The sequence below is a fragment of the Dermacentor silvarum genome, chromosome 6 (genome assembly GCF_013339745.2).
Source record: "Dermacentor silvarum isolate Dsil-2018 chromosome 6, BIME_Dsil_1.4, whole genome shotgun sequence".
Classification (NCBI taxonomy): Eukaryota; Metazoa; Arthropoda; class Arachnida; order Ixodida; family Ixodidae; genus Dermacentor; species Dermacentor silvarum.
This window is the reverse complement of record NC_051159.1, coordinates 51,110,388-51,132,307: the sequence shown is the minus strand read 5'-3', so window position 1 is coordinate 51,132,307 and position 21,920 is coordinate 51,110,388. Positions and strand designations below refer to the sequence as shown.

Genomic DNA, 21,920 nt, shown 5'->3' with positions numbered 1-21,920 from the left:
CCACTTCTTTGGAGCGCTGCACACCCATGCCTGACAGCGTCTTGCAGCCCCTGTATGTTAAGCGAAATGCTGACAATGCAGGGGTCTATCTCTTCGTGGCTCCGAACAGGTGTTAGTCGGAAGGGGCTAAGTCGGGCGAATACGGCGGGTGCAGCAGCACATGAAAGCCCCTAATGATGCCTTCTACCGGTGTAATGTTGGGTGAGGCCACAGTTAGCGGCCGTCCAGGACTGGTCTCCTTTGCCGTTGATGCCCAGCCCGTTTTACAGCCATTCACCCAGTTGTAGATGGATCTTCAGGATGCTGTCTGTTTGCCACGCACTGCCTTAAGTATCCAGTGAATCTCCCTAGTGCTCATGTCCTCCTTGCACGAGAACCACGACATCTAACGCTGCCCTTGCCGTTCGCTCTCCCTGCTGTTCGCTCGGCTACTGACACATGCAGGGAACATGGGCCCTGACGACCACAAAATGGACACTGCTTGCACATGCTGCCATCTGCTGCTGAAACAAGTTCTCCACTGCTCGGGACAGGCACGCCAACAGATAGGGCAGCCCATTCGGTGTGGGAGATTCACAAGTGCCATTCATTATGGTATGCCTCCGTAAAAAAAAAAAAAAATATACAAGTGGAAAATGTCATGTTGGTGCTCCTTTAAAAGGACCCTAAGAAGAAATATTTCAGCTGTATTTCCCTTTTATAATACGTAGGAAACCACTATTACTGTGGGAAGAGGTGTCGCAAGTCAGAAAAGACACGAGTGGCAACACCACATCGAAATTCCCACACTAGCTTGCCGTGACGTCGTAGATTTCAGTGACGTCTGCTCAGGCGTCATTAATTTTTTATCAGTAAAGATCAACTGCCTTTTATTCTAAAAGACCCAAAGACTGAAATTAGCAAGTTTCGAGAACATTTACTGAGCCGCAATGGCCAAAATAAAAAGAAAAATAGTTTGAAATCCGTGACATCACACTCGCGTACCGCCGCTAGGGTTTGGGCACTGGTATTTAGTATTTCTCTTTAGTGCTCCTTTAAGAATGTGCTACTATGTATAAAACCTATAATTAAATTCTACTGTCTATGTGGAAGATAACTGCTATGAAGGCAATGGTCAACAGCCGACAACTGGACTTTTCAGTGGCTTGAAATTCAACCTGACTGCACAACTGCATGTATGATGCACCTAAATTGGAGGTAAAACAAGTACTATGAATGGGGACTGTTGAAAAAAATTTATTTGCTATTATGTTCTGGCACATTTGCCTTTCGACATTCATTAATGGCATTTTACGGCGCTCACCCATTGCGGTAGCTCAGTGGCTATCAGACTTGTACATATTACAGAAAAAAAAAGTTACCAATTCCAATTCATTTAAAAATGTAATTCATTCCACTGACCAATTACTGCCTCCCAATGTAATTGAGCAGTTGCTAGAATGTAATAGACTACTTTTGCGTTTTTATCTGACCCAACTTTTATTGACACAGCGCAAATATGATAAATAGGACAAGCTGACCTGGCTCTTTCAATGCGTCCTTTGCAGCCCTGCACAAGTTTGTCTTCACTAACACCCACTGCGGTGGCTAAGCGCGAGGTCACGGACTTGATTCCTGGACGCAACAGCCGCATTTCGACTGAGAGAAATGTGAAAAACGCTCGTTTACTTCAATTTAGGTGCAAGTTAAATAACCCAAAGTGGTCAAAATAAATCCAGAATCCTCAACTACGGCTTGCCTCACAATCGGATTGTGGTTCCACTAGGGAAATCTGAGAATTTAATTTAAGAAGATTTCAATCTCCACTAACCATTGCTTTTCAAAAATTTGCAGGTCATCTTCCCTCGTTTTCTTGTGAAGGCACCAGACTAGCAGTGGCACTGAATACCCACCTGATGTAAGCACTGGGTGGAGGGGCAGTGTCATAACATAGGAATCTTGCGCGCAGGAGTGTGGTTACTTAGCATCTGGGTCCCCTAGGAAGCACAGCACTTCATTATTGCTGTGGCTTGGAGGAGGTACTCCCGGCATGGTCATTGAAAAGATGAAAAAATTGTTAGTGACGTCCGAAGGGGTCATCACTAGTGAGGCATGGCAATGCCAGCTTTAATCATAGGCCAACATCTGGTGGAGCGTTAACGTAAGGAAATAAATACTGGCCACCTGGTTTTGCCAGTCTGAACATGCGCATCCATTGGGCTGCTGCACTGCATGACCGCTGGCATTCTACTGTAGTTTCCTGCCAAATTCAAGTGCTCAAACCTGGGTCGCCTGTTACAGCTTGTCAATAAGGTATCTGGTTACGTGCAATTAGTTACTGAAAAAGTAATTGAATTACAATGTGTGTTACTGAGTAAAAGAAGTAATTAATAAATTACAAATCTGCCAATGAATTTCATTGACTACATGTAATTCGTTTTGCACAAGTCTGGTGGCTACAGTGCTGCACAGGGTCGTGAGTTCGATCCCTGCCACGGCAGCTACATTTCGAGGATGGGAGCAGAATGCAAATACCCTCGTGTACCGTGCTTTGGGCACACAGTAAGTAATCCATATGGTCAAAAATGACCCAGAGGGCTCCACTATAGCGTACCTCATAGATCACTCTACAGTTTCGGGACAGTTAAAACTGCACAATGTTTTCACAATGCTCATCTAAAATGCTGTTCTAGGAGCATATGTTACATAGTGACTGCTGAAACCGTCAGTTTCGCAAAGAAGTCTCATTGAGTAAAGGTAAAAGTATCTGTCCTCATTGGAAATCATTGCGCGTTTGAAAGCAGTGTAAGAAGATATGCATGATGACGGTGTGTGCTAACACACTGCTTAGTAATGTTGAACTTGTTAGCACATCGACCAGTCACGGGAGCATGTCCGACATCACAAGATACTGCTACACGAAGGTTGTGATCCATGACGGGTGAGTTCAGCTTTTATTTATGTGAAATAGTTTTCATTCATCACCTTCTGTGCACTCAGAAATGTGTGGAGCTTTATGGATCTTGAAATGTAGTCTACGAAGAAGAATAATTAAACAGGTATCTGGGGTGTTGAGCCTTTGCTCATTTGTGTTTCTTATTAGGGCACGGTCTCGTAGCTCTTGGGCAAGCAGTCGGGTTGTCACTCTTCCAGCCAACGTACGTTCCCTTGTTGTACTCCTTGAGCCATTTGTAGAGTGGGTCGAAGTACTCCAACAGTGCACTGGCATCCATTTCTCTCGTCCTGCCTTTGGTTAGCATGGCCAAGGCTTCTGGCCATGGTTTGGAGTATCCCAGCTCCATTACATCCCTGCGCAAAAAAGGATGTGTGTTTAGAGTGCAGCTTCTGCCTTGCTGCTGCAACATAATGTATGCACGTGAGCCTCACGTCTGCACCTCCCTTAGGAGTTTATTGCTGTGTTCCTATATACTGCTTTCTTTTTATTACATTTGTGTAATTTGCATGATCACTCATAATGTATTCACCTTATGTAATTTGTGGGCTCCCATAACTCAAGCAAGAATTCTAGGGCCCTGTCTTTATGAAGCCTGCACTGTGGATATAATGACCAACAACAGTAAACTAATTGGTTGACAATAGAGGTACTTAGCCACTTCATATCCATATTGCCCTTTATGAATTATTGCAGGTATATTCAGAAGCAGCGACTTGTATGTTGTGATATTGTGTTCATTCAAAGCATGTCGACCTATTATGGCAACGACCGAGTAAGTTCCACCTATAAAGTGCTTTTCATACTTTGTGAAGAGCGTGAAATACACAGTGAGCACAGGTGTGGCATAAAGGCATATGCAGCTATGTAACTTTTATAAACTTACATGGCTATTTTTCTTTTTTCTCTTGAGCGAGAACACTCGGGCAACACATTTCTAGCATGTTGTAGCTGAACACAGCATCACAAGGTGCTTCCATCACTGCTGCCCTCATCTACATCTTCAGTGTACTACGAAAGACAATGCTTATATGGACATGCTAAAATGGTCTAAATACAAAGTATTTTGAAATGAAAATATTTTTGCTACACTGGCAAACAGAATTGCCAAAAGCAAAGGATTGATTTAGGGCCAGCATATGCCGTGTATGAAGAAAAATGAGTCATTTTCGGGCTCGATCGCAGGTAACTTTTTGTGGTGTCTATCATCGAAGTTGATTTTCATCAGTGTCTTATACTTTGTTGCTCCGCTGTTTTAGGTATTTCATTAAGAGCAATGTGTACTGTGATACCAAGCAGGTCGTCGGATGGCAGCCCCAGGCTTTTACCATGTGCAGAAAAGTATGAACTGCGTCCAGGTCCTTCCATGTACTACGTGTTGTGATGTGTCACTGCAAATTCCAATGCACATTTCCACCCATCTGGAAAACTAGGGTAGTGGTTCAAGTATTTCTTTGTCATGCATTGGCCTTCAGGGTGGTACAGTGTCGAAAATTGTCATTTGATTCCTCTACTTTTTGTACATTTTCTCAGCTCTTGACTGTGGAATGCTGTAGTGTCCAATACTGTGACTTTTATGTTATTGAACACTTTGCATTTTATTAAAGTGATATCGCAACTGGTATCTTTTCTGCATTTCATTTGTGCCATCCTAGTGCATTCATCAATGGCAACAAGAAAAGCCTGCGTTTGCCTAATGCCTCCTTCTTTTTTTTAAATCTCTGCAAAGTCAAGATGGATGACTGCAAAGGGCACGCGTGTATGCATTGGAATAACCATTTCGTTCACCTGTGGCTTATATTTAACTTTAGCAACCTGACACAAGTGGCAGTTTTGAACATAATCAAAGACATCTTTCTTCACGCCCTCACAAATTAAGCGTTGGTTTAACTTCTTGAATGTCTTCCCAGATTCATCATGGCCACCAGATTCGGTGTCTTCCACTACCCCTGCTACCTTGCTAACTCAAACATGCTTTGCTTCATGTTCAAACATTACGTTGGATCTTTGTGGTTTCTTTAATTTTCTTGGCAAGGTCGCACTGTGCCTAGTAAAAAGGTGTGTCATGAAGACGCAGTTACCTCGATGCTTTATCAAATTTTTGTGACATTTTAGCATTGCTTTCTAAATTACCGAAAGATAGTGAAGAAATTAAACCTGCACATGGAAGCATAAAGTGGAGCTCGAGAATGAAATTTCATGCTGCTACAAATCTGGTCACAAAAGATGGTGCAGGCTTCAAATTAAGCATACAAGCTTAAATTATGTTGACATCACACAAAGTGGTAAAAGCAGAAGCAAAAAAGAAAACACAAGTAAGTTTGCCATGTAACATATAGTGTGGTTCAACACTTGAGCAGGGAATCTTTTCAACCGCTGTGGCCTATTAAAGGCAGTTTTAGTGTTCTCTTTCCCATGGCTTAAAAAGGCACCATGGGATATTTCTTGCCATATTGGGCACCTCCTTAAAATGTGTGATGAACTTACCCAAATAACTTTCCTGCCTCTTTCGACCTGTAGAAGTCGCACTTGTGCAATGGCCCAGTGTGGTTGGCTTCTTCACAAAGTGCCTTGTAGAATTGGAACTGCAGAACGGTGCTTGCAAAATACCTGCATTGAATAATGCAAAAGAGACATGAGTCCACTTTTGCTACAAGGTCTGTAAATGGGAGCCAGTGGGGCTGTTAGGAAGGTAATTAGAAAGACACACTGAGATTCGATAAATATTCAATTCCTCTTTACATTATGCAACCGACTCCTCTCTATAATCCCTCGATGCTTGAGGGTATGCCAAATAACTAAGTAAGATAAAATAAGTAAATAAAAATGCACTCCCTCACCAGTACTGGATGGCTTCCCCAGTATTAGGCCACGTCCTCCCTCCTGATTCTCTAAAGACATAAACTGGCATAGTCTAGGGTTAGGTGTCGTGACTTATGAAAAAAATAAAGGCTATTGTTGAATTGCTTGGAAAGTGAACAAGAGTTTTCACTTAGCAATTAGCCTCAAAGCTATGAATGAGTACATTTTTCTAGCCGAAGTGGTCACAGAAATTCCAAAATCGCAGAATCCCCTATCTAATTAAAATGCGTTGGAGCACGTCTGTCTCCCTAGCCCAGGCTGAGAGCTTACCAATATATTCTTACAGGGACCTTAAAGCAAAACACTAAATCAGTGTAAACTGATATAATATTGTTTGAAAACTGTATTGCAGTTAATTTCGTGATAATAGGTTGATTATTAGAAGAAAAAAATTATCCCAAAGTTCAACTTTTTTAATGTTGAGCCCCCAATGCCAATACGTCAGTCTGACGTCATGGATTCTAAGGAATTTTTGTGTTGACTCCGTAAATGTTCCTGAAACTTGCTGTTTGAAGTCCTTAGCTATTTTAGAACACCATTAGTCTATTTTAACTGATAAAGAATTAACTAGGGCCTTAGAGTCACAGACTGACTAGCAGACGTTATAAACGTTGATGACATCATGGCAAGTTGGTATGGGAATTTCATGGCGGTGTCGCCTTGAAGAGTGGTATTTTTGTTATTGCTGAATGGTAGTTTACTAATACAGGGGATGTATTCTGTAAATGTCTACCTAGTGCAAAATGTTCCTTGCATCTGCTGCTGAAGTGCTGATTGGCTGGGCTGGGGTATGCATGATAAGGAGACAGGCGTCCCCAGCCAATGAGCAATTCAGCAGCAGTAAAATGGACATAGTCCAATAGAATATAACCCCCCCCCCCCCCCCCCCTTGCAGGTGAAAATATTTTTATCTACTAGATAGTACCAGATACCACAGGCACACGTGCACACATGCATCATGCGCATACACAGTATGACCGTGCTGCCATAAGCTCAGTCCAATCAGCACTTGACTGAATTCTAAAAAGGGAGAGTGTGTCCCCTTGCATTTCCATGAGAAGCAAACAATTGGACAAGCACATTCGGGAGCTTGCAGCAACATGGTACCTATGTGGCCTTCAACCACTGGACCAGGTTACTGATTCTTCTATTTCATGTCTGAAGCTGCGCTGTGCTTGTCACGAATTTTGAATGGGTGGCATCAAAGGTGCTGTCATTAATTATTTATGGAGCTCTCGAGAAATTGAGGCTTTGTACAGGTATTATGTTGACAGCCACCTAAAAAAGCATGGCACAAGGTTTTGTTATCAGTACTTTTTTAAGAAAAAGAAGTGGAATTGAGCAGGTCGTGTAATTGCGTACAGCACATCATCAGTGGCCTATTAGAGTCACAGACTGACTTACAAAGAAGAGAAGGAATATTCAGTTGAGTATGGCTGCGAAACAAGCGGTACGGCAAGATGAAGAAATTTGCAGAAATGCTATGTAGTTGGCTGACACAAAACAGGTAATTAGAAATTGCTGGTAGGGGCCTTGCAGTGCACAAGAAATGGTATGATAATTATTGATTAAATTGAGCTTACCTTATGTATGGTACGTTGGCAGACATGTGGTATTTTGAGGGCGGGTCGAAGTCATCCATTGCTCGTGGAACACCGGGGCAAATTCCTTGGTAATTCAGTCTGAAATGACAAATTCAGAATTTCAAGTCTTCCCTTCTAACAGAAATGTGAGGCCATTGAATATGTAGAAAGCAAGAAACACGTTTTTCCAGCTAAGCATATATTCAGGCATCATGGGAAACAAGTAATCACTTTTTAAGTAGTGAACATTCATGGCTCACAATTTTATCGTTTGCATTTTTTATGTCGGGTGGTGCGCAATATCCCCAAAGTTCCTTCCTCTAAATAGCAAGTTCAAGATGTATTATTGGAAAAAGAATAGAGAACAGGCACAACGAGACAGTAATAATAAAATGTGAACTAGCCCAACTATGCATCCTGTTGTAAGATGTATTACTTGTTGCGGGACATCGGTGGGAATGTCCTGGCAGTATATATTGTCACGACAAGGATTCAGCAAAAGCTGGCCTTAAAAGCCAAAGTAGATGCTTTGTCTCATCCATGAGTGTTTGGGGTGACATACAGAGGCCTCTTTTCACGGTGCACAAACGTGCACATGATCCCAATGTCTTTTTAACTCTGTGTAGCCTTCTTCAATAGCTACGCTTCAGTTTTGTCTGATGATGTTAAAACAGGTGCACCAACCCTGTAGTCTTAGTACTGACATGTGACATTTTTTGTTGTGTTTTTTGTTAAGTGAATGCCTTGGAGCTCGAAACGCTGCCCTAAATAATTTACTATAGTAGCTTTTCTACCGACAATTTTCAAGTTTCATTTCCCCAGGGGTTGTGTGGGTTGTGACGTAACAACACGGAAGGTGGTCACATGGTAGCAGGGCATTGCGATGTTCTGGAACTCACTCCAGCTCGCTTGTAGTCATCTGTTATGGTACTACATCGGGCCGCACAAGGAGTAGCAGTATAGCATACAACTGAGTCAGTCCCGAAATGTCATCATAATTTTGGCCACCTGCGGTTCCACATGCACCCAAAGCACGCGGAATGCGAGTTTAGTTTGCAGTCTTCCCCCATCTGAGTTCGGCTGTGGTGGCCAGGAATCAAACCCGGGACCTCGTGCACAAGCAGCTGTGGTGGGCCACAGTGGCAAGGGCAGAGCGAGTGGTTGAATGGGTCCAGGTCATTTGTGCTAGGCATTGACACCAGCAGTTCAAATGCGCACTGTGTGGGTGCAGCTTGCCGTTTCCTGTCTGTAGCATGAAGCGGGACAGATGATCAAGCACACGATCGAATAACATGCACATTTTACATTCCCAGAGTGCCTTACAGCCGGCACACAACAACCACGAAGCCTCGTCCTTATATATAGTCACATGCCATCGATTGTGCACGTGCCAACTAAGATAGCGATAGCGAGCCAAGTCTGCGAGGCATCCACGGGGCAGCACGCTACAGCTTTTACAGGAGTCTAATAACCTTATAGCCATAGCACTGTCCACTTCTCAAATAATCAATTCCGGCTTTGTTACATAGTTCAATATCTGTTTTGATTGTTGAGGAATAGAGTGCAGTGTAATGGTCTTGTTGTAGTATTCACCATTGAGTTTGAGATTAAACATTACTAGGATAAAATCTGGCACGGTAATTGGTTAGTCATCGTGGCAATTGTGGGTAATAGGTGCATTTTTCTACAATTTGGTGCAGCTTCATTGAGAAAACGCATCGCACTCACTCTTTTTCTTTGAAGTTCAGCGGAGCTGCATTCTAGCCTTGCACGGTTTCTTTAGAGCTGTTAATTGTTTTATACTTGCAGTTATTCAATTTAATTGGATAGTTCTCACCTCATAAATGAATTGTATCACCTTCAAACATGTGTGTCAGAAAATCAAGATGACGTTTGGTTGGTAATGTTCACCATGTAATATTATTTTTCATATTCTTAATTGTTTTTGTCTGTGATTTACCGAAAATCATTTAATGGCAGAAATCTAAAGGTGATGAAACCAATTATTTTCATATAGTTAAATTGCAATAAAAAAACAAGCTTCAAGAAGCTTTATACAAGTCACAAGGGTGTTCGAATACTGAAGGACAAAGGCAAATTGACATACAGGGACGTCTGTTTTTATTTTAACAGCATTGAAAAAAAAATAAAAAGATTTTGCTGTTACTACTCTTTTGTCCTCGCTCAAATTTTTCAGCGATGTCAGATTCTTTCGGTTCGCATCATTGAGTAAAACACTTCGCATCTTTGCTTGTCAGGTGTTTCCAGAAAAAAAAAAAAGTTAACTCATTGGATGTGCACTTCACCATCTGAGATGTGAGCTGCTGCAGAACTGTGGACTGCTTTTGCCACATTACGGCATCTCTGAGTCTGGAGCAACCAGGCAAACAAGTCTGCCAAGTATTTTACTGAACAATATGCATGAAACACTTTTAGTGCGCAAAAGCCACAGACACAGAAAAGATCAACAGTAGTTGGAACAAAAGATGTCCTTGGAGCCAACATTTTGAAACAAGCATACCTGCCAACCTGTTAACTTTAATATTAAAAAAGCAGTCCTGTGGACATTACAAACTTAGAGGGTTGTGCGCATCCCTTTTTTTAAAAGCTTGCCCTGAGCGCACACCTTTTGTGGGGTAGATATGATTTTCTTAACAATGATTTTACCTTATGATGCATCGCACAAAAAGCGACAAACTTGGCACAGCAGATACGAGAAAGCAACTCGCTGTTTTTAAACCGCAGTTACCTTTTCAGCGACATTGCTGCTGCTGATTTCGTCAGCCTCGGGCTTCTGAATAAGCTTGCTCGAAGCTTATATACCCCTCTGGCATATAGCATCTTCCACTGCCCCAAATGGGTGGCACAGGTATGATCAGTTTCCGCCTTGTATGCATTTTTTTGCAACCTTGCGCCACCCAATCTTTTGAGACCGCTCAAACTTTTTTCGTGAACAGAATTTACGTTACGTAAAACTTGGCTTAACATTCGTAAAATTGTAGAACGGACTCATATTCGTAAGCTTTACGAAAAAGTAGGGAGAGTTGGCAGCTATGTGAGAGGACTTGGCATTGCATGCTGAAATGTTTGTGCTGCTACAAACAATACATTGACCACAGCCCCAAGGGACACTAAACTACTCATGTATAAATCGCTAATCCGGCCTATACTAGAGTATGCTTCTCCTGTCTGGAATCCACACAAACAATGCCACATTAATCAGATTGAGGCCATCCAAAAGAAAGCGATCCGCTTCATATGCCGTAGGTACGACAGGGATTTTTCACCCTCTACAGCGCTTTTATCCCTAGGCTTACAACCACTCTCAGATCGCCGACACACGGAATCACTGAAGTTTTCTTGCCGTATATCTTCAGATAATTATCTACCTCCTGCAAAACCATCTCGTACTAGAAGTTACCATCACCTAAACATCGTGCCTTATTTTGCCCGTACGGACACTTTTAAATACAGTTTATTTCCCCGTGTAATTGAATACTGGAATTGTTTGCCTGGTCCTACTCGTTCTCTTCCTTTAAACTTATTCTTAGCAGCCATTGAATAGTTTTTGTTTTGTTTGTATTGCCTTTATTGTTTATTATTTGTCATTCCTCTGCTTTTCACACCCACTCCTGCCATAGCCCGATAGGGCTGCAGTATGTACAAATAAATAAAAATAAATTGGTGAAACGAAACAGCCAACGGAGCTTACATCAAATGGCCATTGTACAGACACAGCCGAGGAACTACCCAGAACTGTCACTGGACATTTTAGCCTGCCAGGTCACACTTTCAGAATTTGTACTTTACATTCTACTGTCAGAATTTTGTTCCCCCAGAGACGGAAAATTTCATTTACAAGTTCAGCACACAGCAATCAATAGGCATAACTGCCCCGACGAGGACAAGTCCCCGTGTCTAAACATTCGCTCCTGCCTGAAACTTCTCTTATTCTACCACTGTTGATCACTTCCGGTCTCCACCTTCCTGTGAATATTTTTTCTTGCTTGGATGCGGAAGGGGTAAGACAAGTGAAAGAGCTAACATTCAGGTAAATTCTATTACTGAGAAGATGCTATTTATATGTAGAATACATATCATATAAAAAAGCCATATCACGTAGACACCATATTGCAAATACAATGAAGGATAACACACAAAGGTGACAACAAGGCCAAATCACCTATTGGAAAAGATACAGGTACCAATCTAGAATCTGCTTATCAGTCATAACCTACTCATGTAGGCACCTAGGTAAATTTATACTTTGCTTGACAAAGCATTATGGGATGTGTCTTCTACGTATGAATAGCATGTTCTCAGTGATAAAATTTAGTTGGTGCTTAGCGCTTGTCTTACCCTTTCCATGTCCATTGGTTTTAGCGTTAGAAGTTTGGTCATGTAGTACCGAACTATAGCCCGATCTCTCACATTTTTAGACAATATGGACTAAAAGATGCATTCCGTTAAAATCATGTAGAAAAGCAGAAGCTAGTGCATTATCAATGCGAGTATGAAGTTTAAGGTGTGGCTTATGGTGTGCTAGTCTTGTGTTACACTGCTTGTCCTCGTGCTAATTTTATAGGGATTTTCCTCAATGACAACTTGTTGTGAACATTCTGTATTACGTAGTGTAGCAGCCATAGGCAGAGTTATGGCATTGCCTTGTCTTTTAGGCCTCCTTCCACATATGTTTGGTTTGATGCTTTGGTGAGAACAGGTATCCTAAACACAGTGAACATATCAAGAGAGTTGAAAACATTTTTGTGCCAGATTACAAGCCACAAGGTTCATTATAAGGTTGCGAGTTTGATTTCCAAGCTCTGTTTTGGTAGAAGGCAAAACTACCTATGTGCAGTGCTTTGGGTGCCATGTTGAAATCTCTTTGTTAGGTCAAAATTCATCTGGAACCCTTCCCTACGGTGTTTCTCGTAGCCCTTGTGTTGCGTTACAATGGTAAACACCATTTAATCATTCAACAAGCCGCAAGGTTCTCGGTTAAGTACAAACTGGCACTTACAACAGAGTCCACCAAGCCTTGTTGTAGTCTTCTGGCTTGTAGTTGCCCTTAAACACATTCCACCTCCAGAGGTCAAAAATGTACTCCGAGGGTATGATGGCCACTTTGTCCATGGCGATACTGTGCAGGTAGTTGATGTCCGTTTCTGGAATGCAGGACAACAGGGCTGCAGGTTTTCTGTCACCAATTTTTTTTACCTGTGCAACTTGCACCACAGGTGCGCCAGCCACAGCACACCACCTGCTATGGACATGTCCTGGCCTATCCTCACTGCGAAGAATCTGCCTTGCTGGGCTACAGAGCTCAGTTGTCGCACTATACGACTGGATCCTTCCAAGAGGGACCCCTGAACACTGCAAAGCTATATATGACAGCTTGCTGATCTACCTTATAAGGAGCGAAACAATTAACCTAATCTAGGCATCTCACCGGAAAAACCACTGGGGATGCCTTTTAATACATGTAGATTTTTTATTTAATAAACGTATTTCTATCTCATTAATGTGACTCCTTTGTCCTTTATTTGTCATAATTTCTTTGTTGTAATTGGTTTTGCAAATCCTTCATTTGCTGTAATCTTCTGGGGGTCTACACTGTGTACCCTCTCTGCACATGTTGGACATTGTTCAGCACTTCATGTGTTTTTAATGTCAGATGGTTGCACATTGTCTCTGAGTTTCGGGTTCTTTGACAACGATAGGTGTGCTACCTCTGGAATGTGTGCTGCAATGGTGCTCCTGAATTTTTTTTTTACTTGTTGCAGGGCTCGACCAGGCTGGTATAAGCTGCCTCAACTTGCACATGTTAGAGTGCTTTGAGCACTAAGATGCTTTGAGTACGTATGTAAGTTTTCACATGCATAAATAATCATATTTTTTCATCAAACTGCTATACATAAGGGAATTATCCAGCCTGCTTAAGTCTTGCGGCTTGTGTGTGTGGCTGGGCAGTCGTAGTGTGGTTCACGTTTGTAGCCTAGGAAACAATGTAAACAAATGTACCTACAGCTAGGTGGTACAACCATACCTTAAAGGTCTGATAACACTTCATGTACAATTAGAATAGATCCTGTAGCACTATAATTACAAGAGATACAAAGAAACACTCAGTGTCTGCGTGTGCTTTTTTTTTGTATGCTTTGATCCTTTATCCTGACCACCTGGAACAGCATGCCAAGCCTGTAGCCATATTGACGACATCTCCAGTTATCAAATGCGCTTTTTCAGTCTCCGATACAAAATTAATGCAAGAAAGCAATGTTTAGGCCTGGCTTGCATTTCTGCAGTGAAGCTGTTGAGGGCTGCAGCTGTTTTCGTGCAGCGGTGAATGCAGTTGTGCGGTGGCATGCTCGGTATCAGCTAGCAATGCAATCTGTGACAGAGTCCAAAATTTTTGCGGAATGTAATTAATAATGATTACAAAGCAAGAGCTACATTGCTCATACCTTGCTTGAATGGGCAACCTCTTTCTGCAGTCTTTTAGGAAGTAATCTAATTTTTGTTTCTCATGTCATATTTTACTGGCTCCATGTTGGAGGTCAGTTAGGACTTTGTCTGCGGGGGTGGAAACTGCCAGTGTGGTCAGTATCGAATGCTAATCAAAGATCAGCCATCAATGCAGCCTGTGTGGAAGCCCTGAATCAGCCATGTGACCAGGCATTGGTGTGAATACACAGGCAGTGTCTGTGATGTATCATCACAAGAGCCAGCAAAGAGACCCCTAGTACTTTTGATGGAGGGTGTGAGAGCTCGCTTATAGAGCGTCGCGGTCTTCAATGTATCAGTTGTTCAGATTGGCATATATTAGGATTTTTGTTTTCATAGTACAATGAAAAAAATATATATTTATGTGACGCCCTTATGCATTACACACTTATGCATTATGGTCTACTCATAGCAGCAATCATGATGCTTCTCGCAGCAATATTGTTTACCCGGGTCAGCCTTTCTTTCTTGTTTCAGTGGTAGCAGTCGATTTGAACTTAATAAGTTCTTTCTTATTTTTTCAATGTAGCTTTTTCAATTTGGCTACATTTCTTAATTTAAAAAATTGGTGCTTTTCCTCTGGTGCCTGTGCACCTTCAACATCACCCTAAGAAAAACTTCAGGATGTATGCATTTTCACTGTACCTTCGTCCTCCATTCTCTCTTCCAGTAGGCCAACTGCCTTCAGGTGCTTTGGTGTGGCCACAGAGAGAGCGATAGTATCTCCAATAGCCTCATGGAAACCTAAGTAAAAAAAAAAAATCTTTAGGCACATGCTGGGAATAGCCACAATACTGCTTTATATTATGTATAGTACTAGTTGTAGATTTGTCTGCATAATTGCTCTAGGAATGGCACCTCTTAAATGGACAGCAAATAGGGATATTAAATTGGGCGGGATCGGTAAATTGGCTTGTACAGCAAATCCATCTTGGAGTTAGTGTACCAGCTCCATGTGACTCAACAGGTATCTGCTCACTCGATCTAGTCAGACTTGATAACTTTTTTTTTCTGCTTTAAGATTAGTTTGAAATTCGTAATGTTAACTTGAACTGTTGCTGCAATTTAGCTGCAAAATTGAAAATGGGCTAGCCTAGCTTTAATTCTCCCCACTAGTGGTCAGCCTCTTTCTGCGAAATAAAAGCAGGTAGAGGCATTGAGAAAATATTTCACCAGTCTAAGCACATTTGCTATAGTTGTTTAGTGCCCTTTTAAAGTGACACTAAAGAGAAATAATTTGAATTGGTATAGTTAATTACTCGTCTACAATACCGAAAATAAGCCACCCTTACAATGACTACATGTTTAGGCTATGGCTAAATTTTTTAGAAAGAAGTTGTATATACCCCTGAAACATCTTTGCAAAGCCGTAGGGCTGGTAAATGTCTAGTTTCCCTGTTAGCAGCCTTTGAGCAGCACCTTAAGCAGACGACGTAAGCACCTGGTGGTTGTCGCTGTGACGCAAGTCCCAGCATGCCGCGAATTTTCAGCGTGCCGGCGAGCGAAAATGGTGGCGTTTTTTTTCTTTCCAGTTTGGTATGCTATATTTGCGAGGTATTCATTGCGCTTCCACTCGAATTTCAAACGTCAAATTTAGAACCAAGGTTTCTTTGTATTTACACTATCCTAAACTATAGGGTTTTTACGCGGCTCGAAATTTTGATGAAGTTAGGCTTAAGATCCCCTACCACTGTAATGTCAGGAATTTAGACGGCGTCTATCAATAAATGTGTAACTACACTATTCTAAAAGAGTCAAAGACTGACCTTAGCAAGGTTTAACAACTTTTAGCGAGCCACGAATAACCCCAAATACAAAAAAACTTGGGAGACGCTTAAGCTTCGCCTTTAAGTGTAGAACGCGATAGCTTTCAAAGGTCCCCGACTGCTTCTCACGCTTCCCGGCAACTGCAGCTTATGCAACCGTAATCATTAGAGAGTTTTAGTTTCACGTACGTGGAAGAGTTCGCGTACGTGGAGCTCCTACGTGACTGAAATGCGCATGCGCAGAACGTGGAGGCCGCCCGCGCGTCTTGCGGACGCGCGTGAAAACCTCGCGCTTGCGTTGCGTGCTCTACGTACGTGGCGGTCCGACGGGGCGCTCTCGCGAGTTACGAAACTATCGAGAGACAGCAGGTTTCAAGATGGCGGCAGACCAAGCGAACGCTCCGAGCAGTGCTCCGCGCCTAAGATTTTCAAAAAGTGACGACTTAGATCTACTTCGTGATGCTCGAGAGTGCAACCCATTCGAAGACATGATGCGGCATCCAATGAGATGGACTGAAATCGCCGTGCTGCTGTCGGCGGCCAGGGGAAAAGTGTTCAGTGCTCGAACTGTGCACGATCGCGCAGACCTCCTGCTCACGCAGTACGCTGACAAAGACAGCAAAAGCCTCTGCACCTTGCTGCTTCAGTTGTGTGTAGCGCAAATAGATAGACGGTAAAGGTCAGTATATTTTTCGCATGCGGAAGCATCCATCGTATGTATGCGAGGGCTCCACGCAGGGACTTCTGGCGCATCTTCTGCGTACGTGAAACTATAAACGTAGCGGACGCGTGCTGCGGAACATACGCAGAGTTCTCACGTTTGCGTACGCAAAGCATCCACGTACGTGAAACTAAAACTCTCTATTACCGAGAAACGCTATGCGCGAAGGCGAGCTTTCTGTTTTTTTTTCCCTCGTACGGTCGGCGGCGCGGATGCGCGGAGGCGAGCGCCATCTGGTAATGCTGCAAGGAACCGAGCGACCCCGCCGCTCTGTGATTGGTAGAAACGCGGCGCGTGCCGTGCTGTGATTGCTAGAAAATGTTCGCTCCTGGTCAACGCACGGTCAGCGCGGGATTTGCTGCGTAACGGGGTCCTTAAAGGTATCACTCTAAAGATTTGACGTTCGTGACATCACAATCACGTAGCGGCCCTAGAGTTTCAACGCGAAGCCAAAAAAATATTTTGACCGTTTTTTTTGTCTAATAATCAACCTATTACCGCGAAGTTAACGAAAATGGAGTGTTTCGCGTTAGTGTCCCTTTAAGTACTTGTGCATTAAGTCGCCACTCATAATACGTGAAGTTAATCAGTGATAGTGTAGGACATTGCCCGCTAAAATAATAGACCAGTGTGTGCTCACCTGGGTTTGCACCAGTCCTAAAGAAGACCGGCTGCTTGGCATACTTGAGGAAGTACTCAACGTGACCCATTTCATGGTGCACAGTAAGCAGGTCATCCATCTTCACTTGTGTACATTGCTTGATCCTGTTGGCAGTCAGCGTCAAATTCGAGGAGCCACTCGTTATCAACAAAAACTCATGTCACACGTGCTATAGCCAACAAGCAAAGACAAGCTACTAAAAGGTCAATTGCAACGAAATTTCTCTTTGACCGCATTGGTTTTAAACGAGTAGCATGTATACCGTCGAAGCAATTTTGTCAAATCTGCAGGGTTGGTTATTGTGTAAATTTCTTGACACCTGGCTGTGAGCGCATATGACGCAATTCCTAGAACATGGCTTCTGGAGATTTTCAGTAAGACACGAATCTCTCAGGTCATGCCCAGGCGCTGCGCTGTTTCCACGATGTGGCTGTTTCTAAACGATCCGGATTCTACGGCACTTCCGGCGAGTGGTTACGCACTCCAAATTTTTCTGTACCTTTTGGGGCTCGTCCTCCTACAGTAATTGCCCTAAATATTGCGTACACTTCCTTTATTTAACACTCTGCGCTCGATCGCTGCTTTCATGAATGCTATGGCCGCATGCCGTTCGTGTCCGGCAGTGAAAGGAAATTCACGCCCGAAATGAATTCGCCTCTGTGGTTTTACGTGCCAAACCCACGATCTAATTATGAGGCACGCCGTGGTGGGGTGCTTGGGATTGATTTTAACCACCCGGGCTTCTTTAATATGTGCCCAGCGCACAGCACACGAGCATTTTTTTTTTTTTTTTTTTGCATTCGGCTCCTGTCGGAATGCGGCCGCAGCGGCCTGGATTAGAAACGAACCCGCAACCTCGAGCTCAGCAGCGCTCAACGCCATATATCCACTGGGCTACACCGCGGCGGGTCATGTATGCACAATCGGTGAAGGTCATCGCTGAGGGACAGGATAAGTTTGACGGTACTAAGCTGATTACGGTGCCGGGCTAGTTTGGTTAACTGTCGATGTTCGTAACGCAATCGGTAAGTGGAAGAAAGAATTGAGACGGACAAAGAGCGCCCCACTTGGCGCTCTTTCTTGTCCCTCTCTTCTCTCTTCCGCTTACTGTTTGCGCCACAAACATCGACGTTCCTCAGCTGTACATGTGGACTAGTTGGGTTTAGCATATGGCGGACGGCGCAGATGACTGTTTTATTCGTCCGCTTATCCCGTGGTCTGCGCTGTTCGCCACATCGAAGATAAACCTGAAGCAGAAGAACGTAAACTTTATTTTCAAAGCAGTGTAGATTTTTTTACCATGTGGCGGCTTTTTCTTCTTTCTTTTCTACTAGTTTTGTCATCAGGAAGTATCTCTGCTAGCTTATTTTCCACTTATTTCAAACGTAAAATTCTGCCGAGAGAATACGCATACACGCCAGCTGAAGCTATAATTAGGCATTTTGCGCGGTCCAATATTTTATTGCGGTTCCGCTAAAGGACAATGCTTTCAATTTACCGAACAAGTAAGGCTGAAAATTGATAGTCGATCTGTGAAAACGGTGGTTGACAAATGGTCATCCTAAGGGCACGCCTGCATTGATGCCCAATTTAGTGGAGCATGTTTCTGTGGTCTGCGCGACCGCTCCTTTTTTCTTTTTGCCGCGTTCTCCTTCCAACACGTGTTGTGAGCCGACCTCGAGTGACGCCGAAGTGCCTTCTCAGCGCAGCAGAAGCAGCGCGCCAAAGAAATTTCATTTGATTTTGCGCTAATTTGGTAGTTAGATGTGTTAGGTTAAACGAGCAATATATGTATATTATTTTTCATGCTTTTCAGTTTGTTGTAATGAATAATTGTAGTATTTTTCTACAAGTAGGTTTAATTTTGTACGATGCCTTGTTAGTGCAAGATAATGGTCGGTACTAGGAGGGACCCAGGCGTTCTTGGTTTGAGTGCGAGCATTCCTACGCTTTGGAAGAAACGCGGTTTGAGTCAGTACGCGATGCAAACAGGGTACTTTTAATATGTGGGATGTGTGTGCTAGGTACGCGAGTAGACCGCCTAGAGCAGGAGAAGCATAAGCTAGCTAAGCCTTTAAGCTTCCAAACCGTTAAGGTAGGTGCTCCTTGACGATTCGGAAGCTAGAGAAGGAACTCAAGAGCGAACAGAAGCAGAGGAAGCTTGTAGGAGTAAAGCTAGTCAACTTGGAAATGAAGCTGAGGGCCACCACTCCGCAAAGCAACGGTGATTGCTTCGATGCGAGCACCGCGAACGGGCGGAGTGATTGATGTACTGCACGGACGAGGGGCAGGGATCACGAAGCAAATAGCCAAAGAGGCCACCGACCTGCGGCATGTTTCAAAGGAAGCCCAAATCGCAGTTTTCACGGTGACAGAGGTTTAAAGGCAGCAGTATGCAATTCAAAGGGCAGTGCTTGTAGTAAACAGGGAAATTTGGACGCTAGATACGGCAATGAATTTTATGGTCGTTGACATCAACTGAGAAATGCACCGAGAAAGCAGCGAAGGCACTTTTGTGCGTGATGGGATACATTTTAGCGATAGTGTAGCAACACCGGTTGGACATCGATTCGTTTCACGGGCGGTAGCTTTATTCAGGCGGGCCCCAGGCAATGAGGAAGGAAGATTAAGCATTGAATGGGGGTAGCGACACACCAGCAAGGAACAGAATTAGGCCACAAAGCGTAGAAAAGAGGCTCGAAATATAAGTATAGAGACGGTAAAATTGGTTACATAAACATGCTGGGTGGTCGCAAGCAGTAAAAATGGCTGGAAATTGAAACGCAGCTGAATAACGAAGCTATTAGCGTAGACACCTTGACTGAAACGCATCTACGAGATTTGGAGCAGCCGCCTGTTATTGACAATTTTGTATGAGAGGGGTCAATAATATATATATATATATATATATATATATATATATATATATATATATATTGTACTGAAGGCGATTGACCGCGCTTCGATGTCTGGGGAAAGAAGACGACGATGAGTGTGGTTGTTGTTGACGCTCTAGCTCGCGCTCGCCGGTAACCAGACCTGCCTTTCGGATAGCCTTCTGTAACGCGCGTATAGTGCCTGTATACACACGCCTGGATAGCCTGTATACACACGCGTATAATGACTGGATACAGGAAAGGCGGAGGCGTAGGCATGCTAATTCGGCGAGGTATGAAGTGGCAAAGGCTAAAAGAGGCATGTCAGGAGCTTTTATGGATTAGCGGCACATGGAAAGGCAAAAGGACGTGGCTTGGAGTTGCTTACCTGGGGGCAGGTGGTGGTAGCACAGATAAAAAAATCGCAGTTTCGCCCGAAAGGCGAAGCATCAATTGCGATAGCAAATTAGTAGAGAGCTATACGGCACAGATAAAAAAATCGCAGTTTCGCCCGAAAGGCGAAGCATCAATTGCGATAGAAAATTAGTAGAGAGCTATACGGAGTAAGGATAGTAGTTTTATCGGCTGTATAAACTTGGACACATTCACGTACTAACTGAATTAACAAGCATGGTGTCAGCGCGCACAAGCAAACATTAATAGATCCTACTCGACGACCCCAGACAACCGCTGTGAGAACGCTGGCGTGAGCAAGCGCAGCAGCAGCATTGAGCGAATGTTCGTGTGGTCTATTGCTTCAACGGAAACTGAGCGGCGAACGCAGAGTGCATACAAAGCTATGAGCCGCCGGCAGATCGATTTCAAGATACGGTGCGTACGACGGCCGCAGCCGGGCAAAGTACAAGTACGCAATGGCAGGCAGAGTAGAAGCCCCCCCCCCCCCCGTTCCCTCTCGGGCTGTCTTCCCGTTTTCCTCCTTTCGCGTGCGAGACTGAGTCGCCAGTTCCCTTTGCGCCGTTGGTGCCGCAGCACCCGGCACTACGCTTTTCTTCTCACGCTTTCGCCATACCCTCCTCCGCTTTCCTCCTCGTGCTCTATTCGCTATCGCCGTCTTTCATCTCCCGCTGCGCTCCGCGTTCGCATTCACCCTTCGCTGTGCTCGTTCGCTCGGTTAAGACGGACAACGCCGACGCCGACACTTGCCGCAGGAACGGGCACCTAAGAGCCGCGCTTTAAAACGTTGTTTTTGCGCGAATCGAAGCTATTTTTTACAACATTTTTCACTACAGAACCATACCTATGAAAGGAAAGCATCGCGTTAAAAAAATCTTAAAGGACGTTTAAGCTTCGTAGAACGCGATAGCGTTATCGGGACCCGTTCGCATCGCACCGCTCGCATACGGCAAGTAGGCTTCATTCACTGCAACACTGAACGTGGGAAAGCCAGCTTACAAAGACCAAGCTTACACCGATCTCCTTAAAGTCGGCTTCACTTCTAAACTGAAATGCATTGCTGGAAATACGTTTTTCCAGGGGCATTATAAGTGGTCTTATATTAAAATGTGAAGGCCCTAGCACCTTTTTTATTATTTTATTAATTGTTTGCTATTGCCCCGACGCGCGCAGGTCTTGTAGAAATATTTGAGTTTCTTTGTAGCAGAATTAGGTTTTCTCGTGCATTCAAATTACAATCCGACGGCGAATCCGACGCCGAATGGTAAAGTCGTACTTTACCATTTTTCTGACGGATTTCACAGTGAGAAATTAAATTTTTGTTCGCCAAAACCTTGCACCACGTGAAGGGCCTGCGCGGTCGATGTGGTTGGATGATTTTCTCCGCCAACTTAATCACACGCCGGTTGCCGACGCCAGATTTTCTGCGACATGGGGCCCTAAACGCTGTCGCGAGAAAATGACAGTGGGACATCAACCCTAATCCGCCGCGTCACCATGGCGGACACTTAACTGTCGGTCGCTCAGCTGGGCTAGGTTGCAGCCGAGCCGCACTCGTATTTTGCCAAGCACGTCTGACCGCGACAGCGCACTTGGATCTC

At 43.8% G+C, this 21,920-nt stretch overlaps 1 protein-coding gene across 1 annotated transcript in view; it reads right to left on the bottom strand.

Moving 5' to 3' along the window:
• Nucleotides 1-2,775: 2,775 nt before the first annotated feature.
• Nucleotides 2,776-21,920, bottom strand: part of LOC119455499 (angiotensin-converting enzyme) — a 57,101-nt gene continuing 37,956 nt past the window's right edge. The window contains exons 8-13 of the mRNA XM_037716906.2: nucleotides 17,009-17,133; nucleotides 14,527-14,625; nucleotides 12,398-12,542; nucleotides 7,378-7,476; nucleotides 5,420-5,542; nucleotides 2,776-3,288 (exon numbers count right to left, since the gene is read on the bottom strand). Of these exons, the coding sequence (XP_037572834.1) occupies nucleotides 3,063-3,288; nucleotides 5,420-5,542; nucleotides 7,378-7,476; nucleotides 12,398-12,542; nucleotides 14,527-14,625; nucleotides 17,009-17,133 (817 nt within the window). The 3' untranslated portion in view covers nucleotides 2,776-3,062. The remainder of the gene's footprint in view (nucleotides 3,289-5,419; nucleotides 5,543-7,377; nucleotides 7,477-12,397; nucleotides 12,543-14,526; nucleotides 14,626-17,008; nucleotides 17,134-21,920) is intronic.